This window comes from Marmota marmota, unplaced genomic scaffold (genome assembly GCF_001458135.2).
Source record: "Marmota marmota marmota unplaced genomic scaffold, marMar, whole genome shotgun sequence".
Taxonomy (NCBI): domain Eukaryota; kingdom Metazoa; phylum Chordata; class Mammalia; order Rodentia; family Sciuridae; genus Marmota; species Marmota marmota.
In genome coordinates, this window is record NW_026000079.1 from 977,753 (window position 1) to 994,769 (window position 17,017).

Consider the following 17,017-nt stretch of genomic DNA (forward strand, 5'->3'; position numbering starts at 1 on the left):
AAAAAAACAAATCCAACAATATGCTGCCTTCAGGAGACACATATGATAGGAAAAGACACACACAGGCTGAAGGTGAAAGGTTGGGAAAAATCATACCACTCATATGGCCCTCGGAAGCAAGCAGGAGTGGCCATACTCATATCAAATAAAATCAACTTCAAACCTAAGTTAATCAAAAGGGATAAAGAAGGACACTATATACTGTTAAAAGGAACCATCCACCAACAAGACATAACAATTATCAATTTGTATGCACCAAACAATGGTGCTGCAATGTTCATAAAACAAACTCTCCTCAAGTTCAAGAGTCAAATAGACCACAACACAATAATTATGGGTTGCTTCAACACACCGCTCTCGCCATTGGACAGATCCTCCAGACAAAAGCTGAATAAAGAAACCATAGAACTCAATAACACAATCAATAACCTAGACTTAACCGACAGATATAGAATATATCAATCATCATCAAGTGGATACACGTTCTTCTCAGCAGCACATGGATCCTACTCAAAGATAGACCATATATTATGCCATAGGGCAACTCTTAGTAAATATAAAGCTGTGGAGATAATACCATGCACCATATCTGATCATAATGGAATGAAACTGGAAATCAATAATAAAAGAAGGAAGGAAAAATCCTGCATCACCTGGAAAATGAAGAATATGTTACTGAATGATCAATGGGTTACAGAAGACATAAAGGAGGAATTTAAAAATTCTTAGAGATAAATGACAATACAGACACAACATACCGGAATCTATGGGACACAATGAAAGCAGTTTTTAGAGGGAAATTCATTTCCTGAAGTTCTTTCCTCAAAAAAAGAAAAAAACAACAAATAAATGAACTCACACTACACCTCAAAACCCTAGAAAAGGAAGAGCAAAACAACAGCAAATGTAGTAGAAGACAAGAAATAATTAAAATTAGAGCGGAAATCAAAGAAATTGAAACAAAAAAAAAACACTGAAAAAATTGAAAAAACTAAAAGTTGGTTCTTTGNCTAGTCCTTAAAAAACAAATGCCAAATGTCTTCCTTGATATAAAGAGAGCAACTAAGAACAGAACAGGGAGGAAGAGCATGAGGAAAAGATTAACATTAAACAGAGACGAGTGGGGGGAGAGAAAGGGAGAGAGAAGGGAAATTGTATGGAAATGGTAGGAGACCCTCAATGTTACACAAAATTACATCTAAGAGTTTGTGAGGGGAAAGGGGGGAAACAAGGGAGAGAATTGAACAACAGCAGATGAGGTAGAGAGGGAAGATGGGAGGGGAGGGGAGGGGGGATAGTAGGGGATAGGAAAGGTAGCAGAATACAACAGTCACTAATATGCCATTTTGTAAAAATGTGAATGTGTAACCAATGTGATTCTGCAATTTGTATTTGGGGTAAAACTGGGAGTTCATAACCCACTTGAGTCAAATGTATGAAAGATGATATGTCATGAGCTTTGTAATGTTTTGAACAACCAATAAAAAAATAATAATAAATAAATAAGTTTATCTGGATAGTCCCAGAGTCCTCACAAGGACCCTTAAATGTGGAAGAAGAGTCAGGCATGGTGGTGCACACCTCCAATCCCAGCAGCTCAGGAGGCTAAGACAGGAGGATCTGAAGATCAAAGCCAGCCTCATGTGGTCTTAAGCAACTTAGAAGGACTCTGACTCAAAAATATAGGAAATTTTTAAAAGGCTGGGAGTATGAGTCATTGGTTAAGCACCCCAGGGTTCAATTCCCGGTACCAAAAAATAAAAAGGCAGAGTGGAGAAGGAAGGAAAAGAGCAGGTATGAGGGAGGCAAGAGAGACTCCCCCTCCCTCTCTAGTTGAGGCAGAGGAGGGGACCACAAGTCCAGGGAGGCTGGCAGCTCTGGAGAGTAGGAAAGGCAGGAAAGGATCCCCTCTAGATCCTGCAGAACAAAATGCAGCCCTGCCCACACTTGGATTTTAGCCCAGTGACAACCATGTCTGACCTCGACCTGCAGCATATTGTGGATACACATTTGTGTTGTTTTAAACCAGGATTATGCATTGTTAAAACAGCAAAGGAAATGTAATACACAAAAGCAGTAAATTTAGACTTACAAAGAGGAGGAAATGTTACTGAGAAAATGGCCAAATTTCCATTTAGTCTCGCAAAACACAGATGTGATTTTTCTCCCTGGTATAAAACCTCAGCTCTACTGTTTGTGGTGAATATCTGTCGTGTTGGTGCCCGAGGAGAATCCTGCAGCATGTGGTCTCAGAGCCTCCTAGACTCAAGGAAGGAGGCCGGCCCTGGGACTAGGTGAGGGTGTCACTTACCGTACACAGTGAGGTGGAAAACTGGTTTAATTTCTCTTCCCGTCTGAAACATGATCTGGGCCCAGTACTGCCCACTGTCCTGTGAGGTCAAATTGTTAATCCTCAGGGATGACATACTGGGCACCTGGACCCTCTGCTTGTACTTGTCCTGAAGACTGAACCACAGTGGATCTTCCTTCCCATTCTGGAGTCTCAGCACGAATGTGGAGTTTGACTCAGAGGTGATGACGCCCCAGGAGATCTCCTCTATCTTGGGATCCTCTGGCTCCTGGATCACTTGCAACAAGACCGAACTTCCCCGGATCGCCTTCAGATAAGTGTGGGTTCTAAAACCTTTAATCCCAGATCCATGAGCTCCAGAACTCTTGGCTAAAGTGCTGCAGGCACCTAGGGCATTGGGAAAGAGAACATGGATATTTCCTCAAGGAGAACAAGTGACACAGACATTTTCTTCTTAACCAATCCATCCAGCACCTTCCTTGACCCAGGGAGGCAGCCTTGTCCAGTGAATTGGAACCAATTCTGGGTCAAGTCCTGGTTCTGCTGAAGTTATTTCTGGGTGGGTTACTTCACTGGACTAACCTTCATTTCCTTATCTGTCTTGACATGGTGACATAAACTAAATGAGACTGTGAATTGAAAGCACCTAGCTCACTGTCTGGAACATGCTGAGTGTGTAAGTGTAGGAGGTGGCTCCTAAAATGTCACCCAATGATCCCTCTCTGGTATTCACACCTATGTGTCATCCTCTCCCGCAAAGAGTGTGCACCTAGCAAAAATGATGGGGTGTCACTTAATACAACCATTTTCAACCGGAGCACGGGTTCCTCCTGGCTCACTCATGCTCCCTGTCCTTGGCCTCTCTCCTGCTCACTCTGATGAGGCCAGCTACCATACTGACAGCTGCTCCGTGGAGACACCCACGTGGCAAGGTCCTGAGGGCAGCCCCTGGCCAATCGCTAGTGAGGAACTGAGCTTCCAGGCAGCCGCCACAGGGAACTGCATCCTGTCCACAGTCCCACTGTGATGAGCTCCAAGCAGAAGCTTCCCAGTGGAACCTCGAGATGATGGCACCCCAGAAAACACCTGGATCTGTTTCTGCAAGACCCTGGGCCAGAAGACCCCGCTGTCGAGCAGTGCTGACCCCAGACCCCATGAGGGAGAACTCATGATGTTGCTTTTGGGCAACCAGTCATGGGGCAGCAGGTTGCTCCACAGATTAAAACATTCCTGAAGGTGCGTCCCCTTCCCCTTCTTCTAGAAAGTGAGTCACTCAAGATAGTGTTGGTCGTGCTGTGGAATCAGTTATAAATCTCTGGGACTTAGGACAGGGAAATTCACATCTCATTCGTAGGACATTAAGAGACAATGAGGGCGGGGTTACGCATGAGTGTGGGCTCCACCACCTTAAAGCTGAGCCTGAGGAGTCCACCGCATCCTCTCAGCCTCCTAAGGTCCCACAGAGGGAAGGGGGATAGAGAGTCACACCTGTTTTTTCCCCTGCAGCAGCTCAAGGGTGACCAATGTATTTCACGTGTTGAGACCAGATGATGATGAAAATGTGGAGGAGCAAGTGGAACAGTTGGTGAATACACGTTCGAGCCACCAAGAGAGAACTTTCTTGAGCAGCCCCTGGAGTCCCCATCAGTATTCCTTAGTGGCTGTCCCCTGCACGGCCCTGGACAGTAGGCCTCCTTGAGCCCTTCCTCTCCCATCAGGCACAGCCCCAGGGAACCTGGGGACCCTCTCTTCATCTGGAGACCAGGTAGGATTTAACCACCAGGGGAAAGCGCAACCCAAACATCTTGTCCTTGAGGACGGACAATTCCTCCTTTCAGAAGCCCAGGCTCCATGGAGGTGTGCCACACCCAGTTCATACCCCAAATTTGCAGATTTCTCCTTGTGTCACGTCTCTCACTTGTGAGTATCTGTAACATGCCCCAGTGTACAAACGCCACATTTCCTTTTTCCAAGGAATCATCCATTCACGGGCACTTGGGCTGCTTCCACATCTTAGCTGTTGGGAACAGCGTCTCAGTGAACACGCCAGCTTCAATGTTTGGCCCAGAAGTGGGGAGCTGGATAATATAGGAGTTTTGGTTTTAGTTTTGGAGGACCTTCCATTTCTTCAAAATAGCGACACTAATTTACATTCCCACCAACAGAGTCTGAGGGTTCATTTTCTGCCTATCTTTCCCAGTGCTTATGAACATCCATCATCGTAATAACAGCCAAGCTAAAGATGTGACTGATATCTCCTTGTTTAAAATTCTCATTTCCATGATGATCAGAGATGTTGGCTATTCATTTTTTATAGATCCGTTGGCTATTCATTTCTCTTCTTTGAGAAGGATCTGTTCAAAACTTTAAATCAAGTTACCTGTTTCCTTCTATCGAGTTACTTAGTTCTTTACACATTAGGGCTATTGGCCCCATATCAGACATGTGCTTTGCAGATATTCTCTCCCAAGACATGGGCTGTCTCTTCACTCTGTGGTTTCCCTTGCTGTGCAGAAGCTTTTTAATTTGATGCAATTCGGCCAATTTTTGCTTTTGGTGTCTGTGCTTTGGGAATCCTATTCAAAGACATTACCACCCAAGCTCATGGAACTTTTCCTTTATGCTTTCTTCTAGAGGTGTTAGAGTTGCAAACCTTATGATTAAGTCTTTTATCCATTTTGAGTTGTTTTTTTCTCTTTTTAAATTTTTTTTATTCTGATATATATGACAGCAGAATGCAATTCAATTTATATTACACATATAGAGCACAATTTTTCATCTCTGGTTGTACACAAAGTAGAGTCACCCCATTCGCATCTTCATCCATGTTCTTAGGGTAATGATGTCCATCTCATTCCACCATCTTTCCTACCCCCATGTCCCCTCCCTTCCCCTCCCTCCCCTTTGCCCTGTCTAAAGTTCGTCTATTCCTCCCATCTTCCCATATGCATTTACTGAAGACACTGTCCTTTCCCCGATGTATATTCTTAGCACATTTGTCAAACATCACATCAACTGACTGTAAACATTGGGTTTATTTATGGAATTTCTTCTTTTTCCATTGGTCAATGTGTCTGTTTTTGTGCCAATACCCTGCTGTTTCGATTTCAATAACATTGTATTTTCAAATCAGGGAGTGAGATTCAGTTTTATTCTTTTTGCTTTTGCTATTTGGGGTCTTTTCTGATTCCATACAAATTTTTTGGAGAATTTTTTTTCTGTGAAAAATCTCACTGGAATTTTGTAAGAATTCCATTAAATCTATTACAGTTTATTTTACCCAGGAGTCAAAAATGTTATTTCATGAACTCAAAGGTATCAAAAGTTTTTTTTAGTACTTATTGGTTTCATATCTTGCTTAAAAGGATAGCCCTCCCTTCAAAAGTATGTTTCTCATTTTTTCTAGTTTTCTTCAAGTTCTTTTTGTGGTTTCAACATTTATGGTTAGGTTTCGATCAACCAAAATTAAGTTTGGTTTCAGCCTGGTCCCACAGCTGGATGGTATAAAGAGTGGTTACAAGGTTGGACTTCACCTCAGTGAAGTCAGAGTTAGTCTAGGTCCCCCATCTTCTGGCTGTGTGAACTTGAACAGTTACTTAACCTCTCTGGCTTCAGTTTTGTCATCTATGAAATGGGAGTGATGGTGCTTACTTCAGTGAATTCTTCTTTGGATGTAAGCAGAAAGAGCTTTGGGCACAGTATTCAATAACTGTGCTGTTCCCATTCGCTGCTGTTGTTATCATGATGGGCATTACTGGCCCAGCACCCCCGGGTCAGAACCACACATTCCCAGTTCCAGGCTGGTGTCCCTTCCTCCTGTTCAGCTGCCCCTCTCCAGGGTCTCCTCCTGAGTACAGGGATGGGATGCAGGAGTCACACATCCTGTGGCTTCAATCTCCTTGGTGCCTGTAGGTGTCAAGGTCCAGCCAGGGCTTTCCTGTTTATAAAAGTCAAGTTGAAAAGGAAATTCACTGTGATGCGGGCACCATTACCAAGCACCTCAGGACCCCTGTGCATCCAGGAGTGGGAGTGGGAAGGTGGAGGGAAGGACTTGTTTTCCCAGGCTTGAATGAAGATTTTAAATTTTATATTATTAATGCAGGTTGCCCGTCTTCCCCTTCTTGAGTTGCTCTATAATACAAAAGTATCATGTGTTACATTGAAAACAAGTATCCAAGTTATGGAGTTTTCAAATGAAAGCAAATTGTGCCCCATCCCAAGGTAAGCACTGGAAATGACGTGTGCCCAGAGACACTCCAGCCCTGTGAGCCTGGGCATCTATTCATAAATGCCTCTCAACCTTCCCACTGGCCTGAGGTGCCCTTCATTCTCCCTTTGAAAGGGCTGTGACATCCTATGGTCCCCTCTTTAATTAATGAGCAAAATACAAGTATCCTTTAGCACTGTGGTCATCCAGCCTAATCAGAGTTTAACACATTTAAATATGTAATTCTGGGTGTGAAAATGGGCCATACACCACAATTTCCCTGTTTCTAAAAACTCTTTGCAAGTTGTTTTTTCAGGATGCAGCTGCAGACCTAGAGAGCTGAGAGGAACCAAAAGTCTCCAAGGACGAGAAGCCGAGGAACCAGAAGAGGGTCTTGTGGACCTGGGTTAGAAGCCAGGGTGCAGCCACAGCTGCAGGAGGGAGCATGGGGTCAGAGAGACCAGTGCACTCACAAAGTACCCAGAGGTTCCACCAGGCCCAGGGCACCTGGTGTGGACCATGCCACCAAGACTCCCGACTCCAGCCAGCTGGCCTTCTGTTTCTCATCCCTGCCTTAAGTCCCTTCCTGCTCCTGGGGAGACAGAGTGTGCCTGCCTCCTCTCTCCTTGTCAGGGGAGCAACTATCAAGTTCTTTCTTCTTGCAAAACCTGGTGCGGTGTTGGTTTCTCTGTGCATGGACAGCAGGCACTTGCTGGGTGTCAGTACAGTGGTGGTCAGTACATTTAAGTGCTCTATTTAATGCAGTACCCAGAGAAACAGCCTGCTATCCCATGGGGAAACAGCGCAATTGGGTGCTCTGACAGCCTGTATTTCAGACCATCCTCAGGGATTTGATGAGGTCATTGTGGTCACCACAGTGTCTGTGTCCCCCTGCCAGCATTGTAGGAGGGTCCTTCAGGGAAGCTAGTGTTTTGTGCTGAACAGGAACCTCAAGGTCTGGCAGAGGCTTTCATCAGCTGGTCTAAAGGGCACAGCTGCAACATGGCCTCCTGGGCAAGGTTTGCAGACCACATCTGCAAGGGTGTGAGGAGGGAGAGTCCTTGGGCAGGAGATCTGAGGACACCAGCCCTGAGGTCCCCCTCAGGAGCAGAGGCAGAGAAGACCAGGTCAGGTGGAGGAGCTGAGGAGCAGGATTCCTTCCCTCCTTTGGGGGATGAAGAAATGACCACAGGGACAGCTCAGGGTGTCCTCTCTAAGGAGCCCTAAACAGGCTCCCCAGCTGTGACTCCCTGTCAGGTGACAGGATAGGACAGGTCAGGACGAGAAAGACAGAGCAGAGGCCTTGCAGTGGCCACAGAAAGCCCTGTGTGAGTGGAAGCCCTGGGTCACCCTGGAGGGGCTTCAGAGGTGATCTGTTGAGGCCCCTCCTGTTAGAGAGCAGGGGGTCCCTGGGGAGTGGACTCATCCTGGTGACACAGGGCACAGCCAGTCCTGGAGCCCAGGATGCTGCCCGTCAGCTCTCCCCATCTCCCTGCCCACTAGGAGCTCTGCCCGTCCCTGAGCTGTTACCTGGTCCCTCCAGGGCCTGAGCAGCTGATGGAGTCTCATCCTCCAACTGTCCCCCCTGCAGGGACAGAGTCCTTGGAGTGGCTGAGCACAGCTGAGACTTCTGGCTTGCCCAGGGTTGGACAGCCAGCCTGGCCAGACTGCCACTTCCTAGAAGAGGGAACCACAAATACAGAGGAGGGTCAGCCTCAGCCTGTGGGAGGATCTGCCCCCAAGGCCCAAAGGTGGGTGACATCAGCAAGACAGAGGAGGGAGGTAGAGAGGGGAGGCAGCAGGAGCTCTCTGACCTACAGAAGATGCTCAGCCTAAACAAGGAAAGAGGAGCCATGGAGCACATGGGCTTTACCAGGTAGAGGGTGAACTTCATACTACAAAATTAAAAATGCAACCGTGGGCATAGAACATGGTTCCTCTGTGTGTCATATCGTCATGTCCCTATCACCTCCTTCTCATGCAAACAGCAGTTCCCTGTCAGCTGATGCATGAAGCCCTAAGTACCTTCCTTGATGACCTCTCCACTGTCTCTGTGTCTCTCTCTGGGGTCCATAGTGACCCAGACCCTTCTCCAGCTCCCTGCCAGCAGAACAGGGCATTCAGTAAATGCTGTTGCTATCAACGTGGGGGAGTCCCCACAAGTCCAGAACCACACCCTCTGCAGTCACCAGTGTCTCTGGAAAATTCCAATGTGAAACTAGCTGTCCTCAGGTTCCCTCCTTCCCTTCCACACTTCCCCATCCACCACATGCGGGAAAGGGCTTGTGATTTAATAGGGGAAGTTCACCACCACTCTCTCAATCACTGCTTCACCTCCATCTCTCCCCCCAAGCAAGGCTGAGTGAACAGGGGACAATCCAGAAACCAAAGAAAAATGCAACCATGGGACTCCAGGCTTCCAGGAAGGATGCAGAGCAATTTAGGGGTGAGGCTCCTTCCACCAAGAGCCTCTTACAAAGCTCCTCTGCAACCAGGTTTGTCCCATTTGGGTCCACGGAGGGCAGGCCTATGGGGCAACCATTTCAACCTTCCCAGTTCCTGTGTGGCCTTGAGCGAGTCACTGTCTCCCTCTGGATTCAGATTGGGAATCCCTAAATGAGAAATGTGGAGTCTTTCCCTCCCCACCCCCTCCTTCCCTCCCTCTTCCCTGCTTTCCTTCTCATCTTTCTTCCTCCCTTTTCTTTTTTCTTTCCCTCCATAATTTTCCAACCCCAGAGCCTACTGAAGAAAACACTACACCATTTAACATACTTCTTATTTACACAGCATTGTGAAATGGGGAAAGTCTATACTTTGCTGTTCACAAAAAGTTGTCCACTTTTAAAAAAAGAAAGAAAAAGTTGTCCATTCATAAGTACCACACACTAACTGAGGTGCCACTGGATGCCAAACAGTTGCCCATTTAAAATGGGGTCCTAGCCCCTTACAGTTGCAAAGTTCATTGTTCACTGAATATGTCCTATTCCACAAGTGCTCTCTAACCCATTAAATTGCATATAATTCCTTGCAAGTTCACTTAGTAGCTGGTTTATTTGTTTGTTTGTTTTTTAACTATAACAGTAACAGCATTCACCAAGTTATCCAAAACAACTGAAATCAGTGCATTATAGCAGTACACGAATTTCAGTGTCTATAGATAGTACACTTCAATTAGCCAAGGTAGGAAACCAGCCAAGGTGTCCATCAACAGACCAACAAATTTTAAAAGTGTGACAAATATATGATTTTACTCAGCCATGAAGACTAAAATGATGTTATTTGCAGGAAAATGAAAGGAATTGGAGAACATCCTGCTAAGTGAAATAAGCCAGATTCAGAAAGTCAAGGGTTGAATATTTTCTCTCCCATGAAGAAGTTCGAGAGAAAAAAAATTTTTTAAGTGCAGTATTTCATAATAGTGGAAGAAAAATGCTAGAGGAAAGGTCAGGGCCAAGGGGGCGGGAGGATAGAAGCAAAGAGGAAGAATAGTGTGGGAGCTGCCGCAGCCCCTGGTCCTTGAGTGACCAGAGTGTGGAGATGTGGCCAGCCAGCCACGGGCTGTGTGTGTGACCTGTGGGCCCCGAGCACCCAAGGTGGCCTGGACCCACGTTGCCCCACTGTTTGGGTGGGCCTCACTCTGCCATGATCCCCACACAGCGCATAGATGGCCATGGCCTCCCTAGATGCTGGTCACCCTCTGACAGCACACATCATGGAGCTAGACTCAGCCCCCTGAAACCTGACCCTTTGCCTCATTTGAATGGCTTCTTCCCAATAAAAGGGTTCAGCACAGGAGCCCTCTCTCTCTTTCCAAAGGTCCCTAAAGTCAGAGGAGCCATCTCAGGACCCAGAGAAAAAGGTATTTTGCTGTCTCTGTATAATTATTTCACGCAGCCCAGTTCACCTGGAGCTACCCTGAGTGTCGAGTCGTGGAACGTGACAATCGGTGGCCTGTAAGGTGACTGCAGGGTGATTTTTAGAAATTTAGTGGGTTTGGAATTTCTCTCCAGAAGTTAAGTGTGCTTAGGATGTCAGAGTATTGTGGGCTGAATTGTAGAAAGTAGACAGAAGGGAAATCTGTGACGTTAAACTTTTTTTAATATTTGTGAATATTATGTCTTTAGAAGAAAACCTTATTTTTGCAATTCTAGAGACCCTAAATAAATGTAAAAATTATTAAGACGATTAATGGGATATGTTAGGTTCAGTCCTCTCCCATGGGAAAAGCACTTTTATGGACTTTTTTGGATTGTTTTTTGTGAATATTTATATTTTGGAATATTAGATAAAGATTTTTGGGGTTTATGTACTAAAAGTCTGTGCTTAGGGAGTAAGAAACAGGAAAAAAAGATTTTGTGATGAGATTTGATACAAGGATTCTTTACCTGTAGAGAGGTGAATTTTATTTTTCTATTATTTTTGTGAATACTCAGTGTGTACTGAACCTCTTTGCTACATTCTTGTCCCATTGGATCAGAATGTCTATAACTCAGCAGCTGTTCCCTAAGGACCCACCTCCAGCAGTGCCTTTAACCCTTAAACAACCTGGCCTGGGTGCCAAACGCAGACTGCCTTAAGATCTGATAGTAACACTGGCGTCTGCCATTAAAACTCACTTCTAAGGTGCCACGTGCTGCAAGGGAAAATACAAAAGATAGGAGAACACACGCTGCAGCGAGCACTATTAGGAAAAACTGCAGAGCTATATAACAAGTATAAGAAATACATATGCTTCTTTATATTTTGCTTCTAATTTTGAAGGTTATGAGGATGCATTTGCTTGTCAAAGAAACAAAGCCGGTAATGTTCCTGTGGTTACCAAAAAATCCTTATTCTTTTCAATTCTAACTATGTAATTTAAAAAAAAATGAATACAATATACACAAGGATCTTATTTTAGCTGCATCACGTGACATCAAATAAGAGTGCACTCCTAGTTAAGAATAAATCGAAATGGATCCAAAATTAAGAACCACATGGTTACATGAAGTTTATACAATTATAAGTTATGCCCTTATTCATATTATATATTTTTCTAGATATTTGAATAACCTATATTACTCCATAAAATAATTAACATATATGTCTAATTTTTTAATTAATATATATTTATCTAGTTGTTTTTCTTCAATAGAAAACACAAAATTTATATATTTCTTTTACATGCATTTATCTGACACTCTGCCTTTTAGTTTCAGATATTTGAAATCAATTATTTTTCTATAAATTTGCTTTCAAAAGATAAAACAACCACCGAGTAATCTCTAACTCTCAAATTATTGTACAAACTTTATAAAATAATAAACAAATATAATTCTGTCTACAGAAACATCCACGGACTTTAACTATACTTTCATTGAGATATTTCTTATCAAAGTACAATAATTTGTTTAGATTCTAAGGTTTTCAAAAATTATTCCAAAGTATAACCAAGAAAAATTCTAAAAGGAAAAGAAGATGCATCAACAGAGAGGAAACACACATTGGAGGTCCTCAGAACAAAACAGAAATCATCTTTGGGTAAAACAAGGTCTTTATATTCTAGATTTTAATGATAAAAGTATTTTACTATATAGGAAAATCTTCATATGATTATCTAGACAGGTGCTGTATATACTGCACTGACGATAAAAATTTTAGCTGATTAATTCAAGGCTATTTAAGGCTATTTCCCTGATTTTACTATACTGATGTGAGCTGAGATTTTGTCCATATTTTGACATGATAAAGACCTATTAAAATATTAAGTTTATTTCCTTAAAGGAAGGTCTTTATTTCCCAATGATTCTTACTGTTTAAGGCAAAGATTATTTTTAGTGAATAAATTCACATCTTTAATTAAACACTAAATATATTAAACTGCTAACTTAGATCCCAATTTTGACAATTCTCCCTGGAGACTAAATTTGATGATTCAAAGACACAGCTGATTCTTGCATATAACTTTTGTTTGTTGGATTGTTGTGAGATTTGAGAGAACATTTTCTTAGGACTGATGTTCTCCAAATCAAGGTTGTACATGGGTCTTGAACATGGAAGTTGCAAAACTTGTTGGAAATTCATTGGTATTATGTAAGTTCTTTGACTGAACCTATTATTCATTAAAGAATATGGTAAGATTTATATACTACTCCCCACAGAGGGAAGTAACCTTAATCATATTTTCTAAAAGGACAATTGAGACCCCTATTTAAAGGATAATATTCTAAGATATTATGAAACCTTCTCTCAAGAAGAGATTGAGGGCTCCTTATAATTTAAACTAATTATATTATGATTTATACCAGGCCTTTTAAATAAAGAAAAGGGGGAAAACAGGACCCCCCAGACACATATTAGATCTTACCAAATATTTTTAAATTTTTTCTTAATTGTTTTATTGAGAGCTTTACTGTTACTGAACATGATTCAGTACCTTAAATCAGATTTCAAAAGATAGAGTTGAAACCTGTCATCATGAAAATGACTGAAAAACCTGACACAGGAAGTAAATCTCCCAACTGCAGAGTTTACAACCATGCAGCTTCATGAGCGTGTCAGGTAAGTAAAACCATGAAAAAACTTCTATGGACCCATTTCTCAGGTCCACTTTTAACGTGCATTGCAGGGGACTGGAAAGTCCATCAGTGAAACTAAATTAACTGTACTGACTATACTGGTCAGTTAGACCTACATGTTGATCATATGGTAAACAGGCTGCCTGGGAGTATCTTTTGAGAAAAAGACCACATATAAGAAACTTAAACCAGCCAATCATGCTGGTCCTAGAGATGAAGACTATATTGACCTATCTGGACAATTATCAGAAAGATTATTAAAATATATTTTTCCTATACAGGCCAGTTATTTATTAAAATATCCACCAATATATTGTTTCCCTAATCATTCTACAGTAGAAATTGACACCTTTGCTAAGAGGATAGATTATGCAAATGTCTTGGCAGTGCAACATAAGGTGTCTAGAGATATTGGGCATATTTTAGACTGGCTCCCAGAGTTGACAACCATGATTGTGCAAGGATGCCATAATCCCTGGAGGTTTATTGGTAATAATACCCTCACCCTCAGTGAGATGGCACACAAAAGGATGTTTTGATGTTTGACTTCTACCTTCAAAATATTTATATTACTGACAGACCTAATAGACTCCTTAAATGTGAGAATTAAGAAAAAGGAAGATGAATATCCTGTAGCCTGTAAGAATACAACTTATCTTGCTGTATCATGGGTTATTGCCAGCTAATATTTCAGAGCTATAATATGCTGTAGTTAATGTTCGGGCTTTGAAACAAGTGCATGTCAATTAACCAGACCTAGGCAAGCTTAAATTACTTAAATTACTTCCAAGATCCTTCATACTCAGATAAGTGATAATGAAAGAATTAAAACTAAATTAAAATACTCTAGAAGCCACTGTCATCAATATTGTGAATGAGCCCTCTGCTCTATGGTTTGTGGAAAGGCTTAAATGCCATGCTAAATAAAAATGTTTATGTTACAATGGCCAAACACAATGTTTCCCATGAAATTTGTAAAAGATTAAGAATCTCCTGATGAATGTTTGCAGAATAATAATAATAACCGGGATCTTCCAGGTTGATTATGTTATTAAGATAATATGTTTTCTACAAAACTTTTTGTGTTTCAACAGTAGATCATGATGACCTTGGACCAAGAATCCAGTGACTGCAAGATATAATTCCCCAATTGCCTTTTTTTTTTTAATTAAGAAAGGGGGACTATATCGGGAGCTGCCAAATAGAACCGAGTGCCCCTTACCCTTGAGTGATGAGAGTGTGGAGATATGGCCAACCAGCCATGGGGTGTGTGTGTGTGAACTGTGGGCACTGAGCACACAAAGTGGACTGAACCGACATTGCCCCTCTGTCTGGGCAGGCCTCACTCTGGTCTTTTCTTAGGTCACTCTGCCATGATCCCCACACAGCTCATAGATAGGCATGGCCTCCCTAGATGCTGGTCAACCTGCTGACAGCAGACATCATGAAGCTCTAGACTCAACCCCCTGAAACCTGACCTCTTGCCAAATTTGAATGGCTTCTTATCAATGAAAGGGTTCATCATGTCTCTCTCTCTCTCTCTCTCTCTCTCTCTCTCCCCCCCCCAGGACCCCTAAGTTCAGAGGAGCCAAAGAAAAAGGTATTTCTCTGTCTCTGTGTGGTGATTTCATGCAGCCCAGTTCACCTGGAGTGATCCTGAGTGTTTGGTCAAGGAACACAACAGAATAGTACAAGAAAAATGAACCAAATTATGCCATATGCATGTATGAATATACCACAATGAATCCCACTTTTATGTATGATTACAATATAATCATATATTAAAATAGGAGACAAAACAGTAGAGAAAGTTGGAAGGGGGAGGGAGAACAAAAAGAGGAAGTACTGGGGAATTATCTGGAACAAATCATTTTATGTACATGATGTTACAATGAATCCTACTAATAAGTACAATTAGAAAAAGCTAATATCAACACCTTTAAAGCTGTCACCAAAATTCAGTTCAGTAGGTCATGTTATGTTTGTTAGCTTTTGATTTCCTTCTACATACAAACATTCTATTATGTCATAAATGTGATATGTGGCCCATAGTCACCATCAGTGTATTTTTTCAGTTTCTGTTTTTCAGAATATATTTTTCAGCCCTCTGTTTAACCTCCCATCCTATCTCCCCTGGCATATTTTCCTGCACAATTTTACCTGCTCCTGAAACCTGTGTTACCCTCCATTGTTTCCTTCTACATGTTCAATGTAACCATAGCCACGTGGTACATAGACACCCTCAGGTTTAGAGGCAGCTTGACCTTTTTGTTGTTTTTTAAATATTTGGTTTTTGCTTTTTTTTTTTTTTTTTTTTAGTTGTAGGTGGACACAATAACCTCTATTTTATTTTTATGTGGAGCTGAGGATCAAACCCGGTGACTCACATGTGCTAGGCAAGTGCTTTACCACTGAGCCCCAGCCCCAGCCTCAGCCCGCTGCTTGTCCTTTTATAAAATAAGGACTTCATGGTGCTCGGTTCTCTTGATCTTGCTGAGGAGAATCCAGGCATCTCCCTCATGGAAACTGGACATTCTTCCCAGAACACTGGGGCACTGTTTCCTTAGCCTCCATGACATCCCATGCACAGGAGCCCCAGATACTGCTCAGTTTGCTCAATCTTTCCTCAATTGACGGTGCCTCCTCTTTTTCCAGGGCTTTGCCAGGAACAGTGATGAGATAAGCAAGGTTCCAGCTGAGGTCTCCCAGCCAGGGGCATTTCAGGGTGGGGGGGGAAGGAGCACAGACCAGAGGAGCTTCCTCCGGCTCAGACACCAGGGTTCCAGTAGGGGCCTCCACAGAAGAGCTGCAGAGGCCCTGAGGACCCTGGGGGCCCAGGCCGGGGTGCTGCCTCCTCACCCTGTGCCCCAGGAACAGGCTCTTGGTCTGTCTCCATCCCCCTCCCCAGGCAGCTCCAGCCCCTCCCTGCTGCTGCAGCCCAGGTGGCCTCAGCTCCCTGGCTATGGTCCCTCATGCAGCCAGGGCTGCCCGAGCCCAGGGTCCCAGGTCCTCACCACCAAAAGGCCATTTTGCTCTTTCCGTTCATCCTGGGCTCTACCCACACTGCACTGGTGAATTATAACAGGGCGGCTGGCTTTCTCTTTGTTTCCCAAAGGCATCAGAGCCTAACAGCCCCCAGGACTGAAGGGTCCCAGCTGTCCCAGCACCCCCCAACTGCCCTCCCTTCCAGGAAATCCAGCTACTCACAGAGCAGGCTAATGACTCCCAGGAGCCTGGTGGTCCAGCAGAGGTGGGGGTCCTGTGAGCTGTGTCCCATCCTGGCTGCCTGCCGGCCTCTTCAGCTGGGGAGGAAACATCCGAAAGGGGAACCAGCAAGAGGAGGAGCTTCCCTGCTCTGAGGGCAGAGCCACAGGCCAGTATTAAAAAGCCCACCAGCGTTCACAGAGGCAACCTCACTCGCTCTAAGAAATTGCAGAATAACTATATGAATGATAGGAGCCTGGATGGACATCTGGTCTCTGACATCTGTTGGCAAGCCCCTCCTGCAGGCAGAGCCAGCTTGTCTCAGGCAAACACTCCTGCCCACACCCACTGGGTGAACAGCTCTGCCCAGGCAGCCCTGATCCCCAGTGCCAGCCTGTGGCCAGCACAAAAGTCTCCCTCTTACAAGCAAGCCTGAGCTAAGCCCTCCTGAGTTCCATGGCTTTCCTCTGCACTTACCCCATTCTATAGCTCATTTATTGTCTGATAGTCCAAGAACTTCAACTGTCAGTTGCCTATGGGAGTAACTGTGGTCAACAAAATACCAAACTGTAATGGAGAGTGGTAACCACCAAATATTTGCACTCGGCTTTGAGGGTGGTGAGCCTCATGGTGAGCTCTTAATGGTGCTCAAGAAAAGACAAGCCCTTCCCTCTGTTCTGCAGGCCTCTGAACTGTTGAGATTCTGGGGTGGGGGCAGGGTTAGGGGAGCCGGATCCT

The 17,017-nt window shown here is 43.8% G+C and overlaps 1 protein-coding gene across 11 annotated transcripts in view; it reads right to left on the reverse strand.

The window, feature by feature from the left end:
- The window catches only part of LOC107156666 (SLAM family member 9-like), a 26,532-nt gene extending 9,975 nt beyond the window's left edge, over positions 1-16,557 (reverse strand). For 2 of the 11 annotated variants that reach the window (XM_048814659.1, XM_048814660.1), the window contains exons 1-4: positions 16,283-16,557; positions 5,963-6,248; positions 4,191-4,389; positions 2,312-2,698 (exon numbers count right to left, since the gene is read on the reverse strand). In XM_048814659.1, the coding sequence (XP_048670616.1) occupies positions 2,312-2,698; positions 4,191-4,296 (493 nt within the window). In that variant the 5' untranslated portion in view covers positions 4,297-4,389; positions 5,963-6,248; positions 16,283-16,557. Of the gene's footprint in view, positions 1-2,311; positions 2,699-3,799; positions 4,140-4,190; positions 4,390-5,962; positions 6,249-8,048; positions 8,196-16,282 lie in introns of those variants that run through there. The other 9 variants (XM_015502701.2, XM_048814657.1, XM_048814661.1 and 6 more) reach the window with 9 other exon arrangements.
- Between the last annotated feature and the right edge of the window lie 460 nt (positions 16,558-17,017).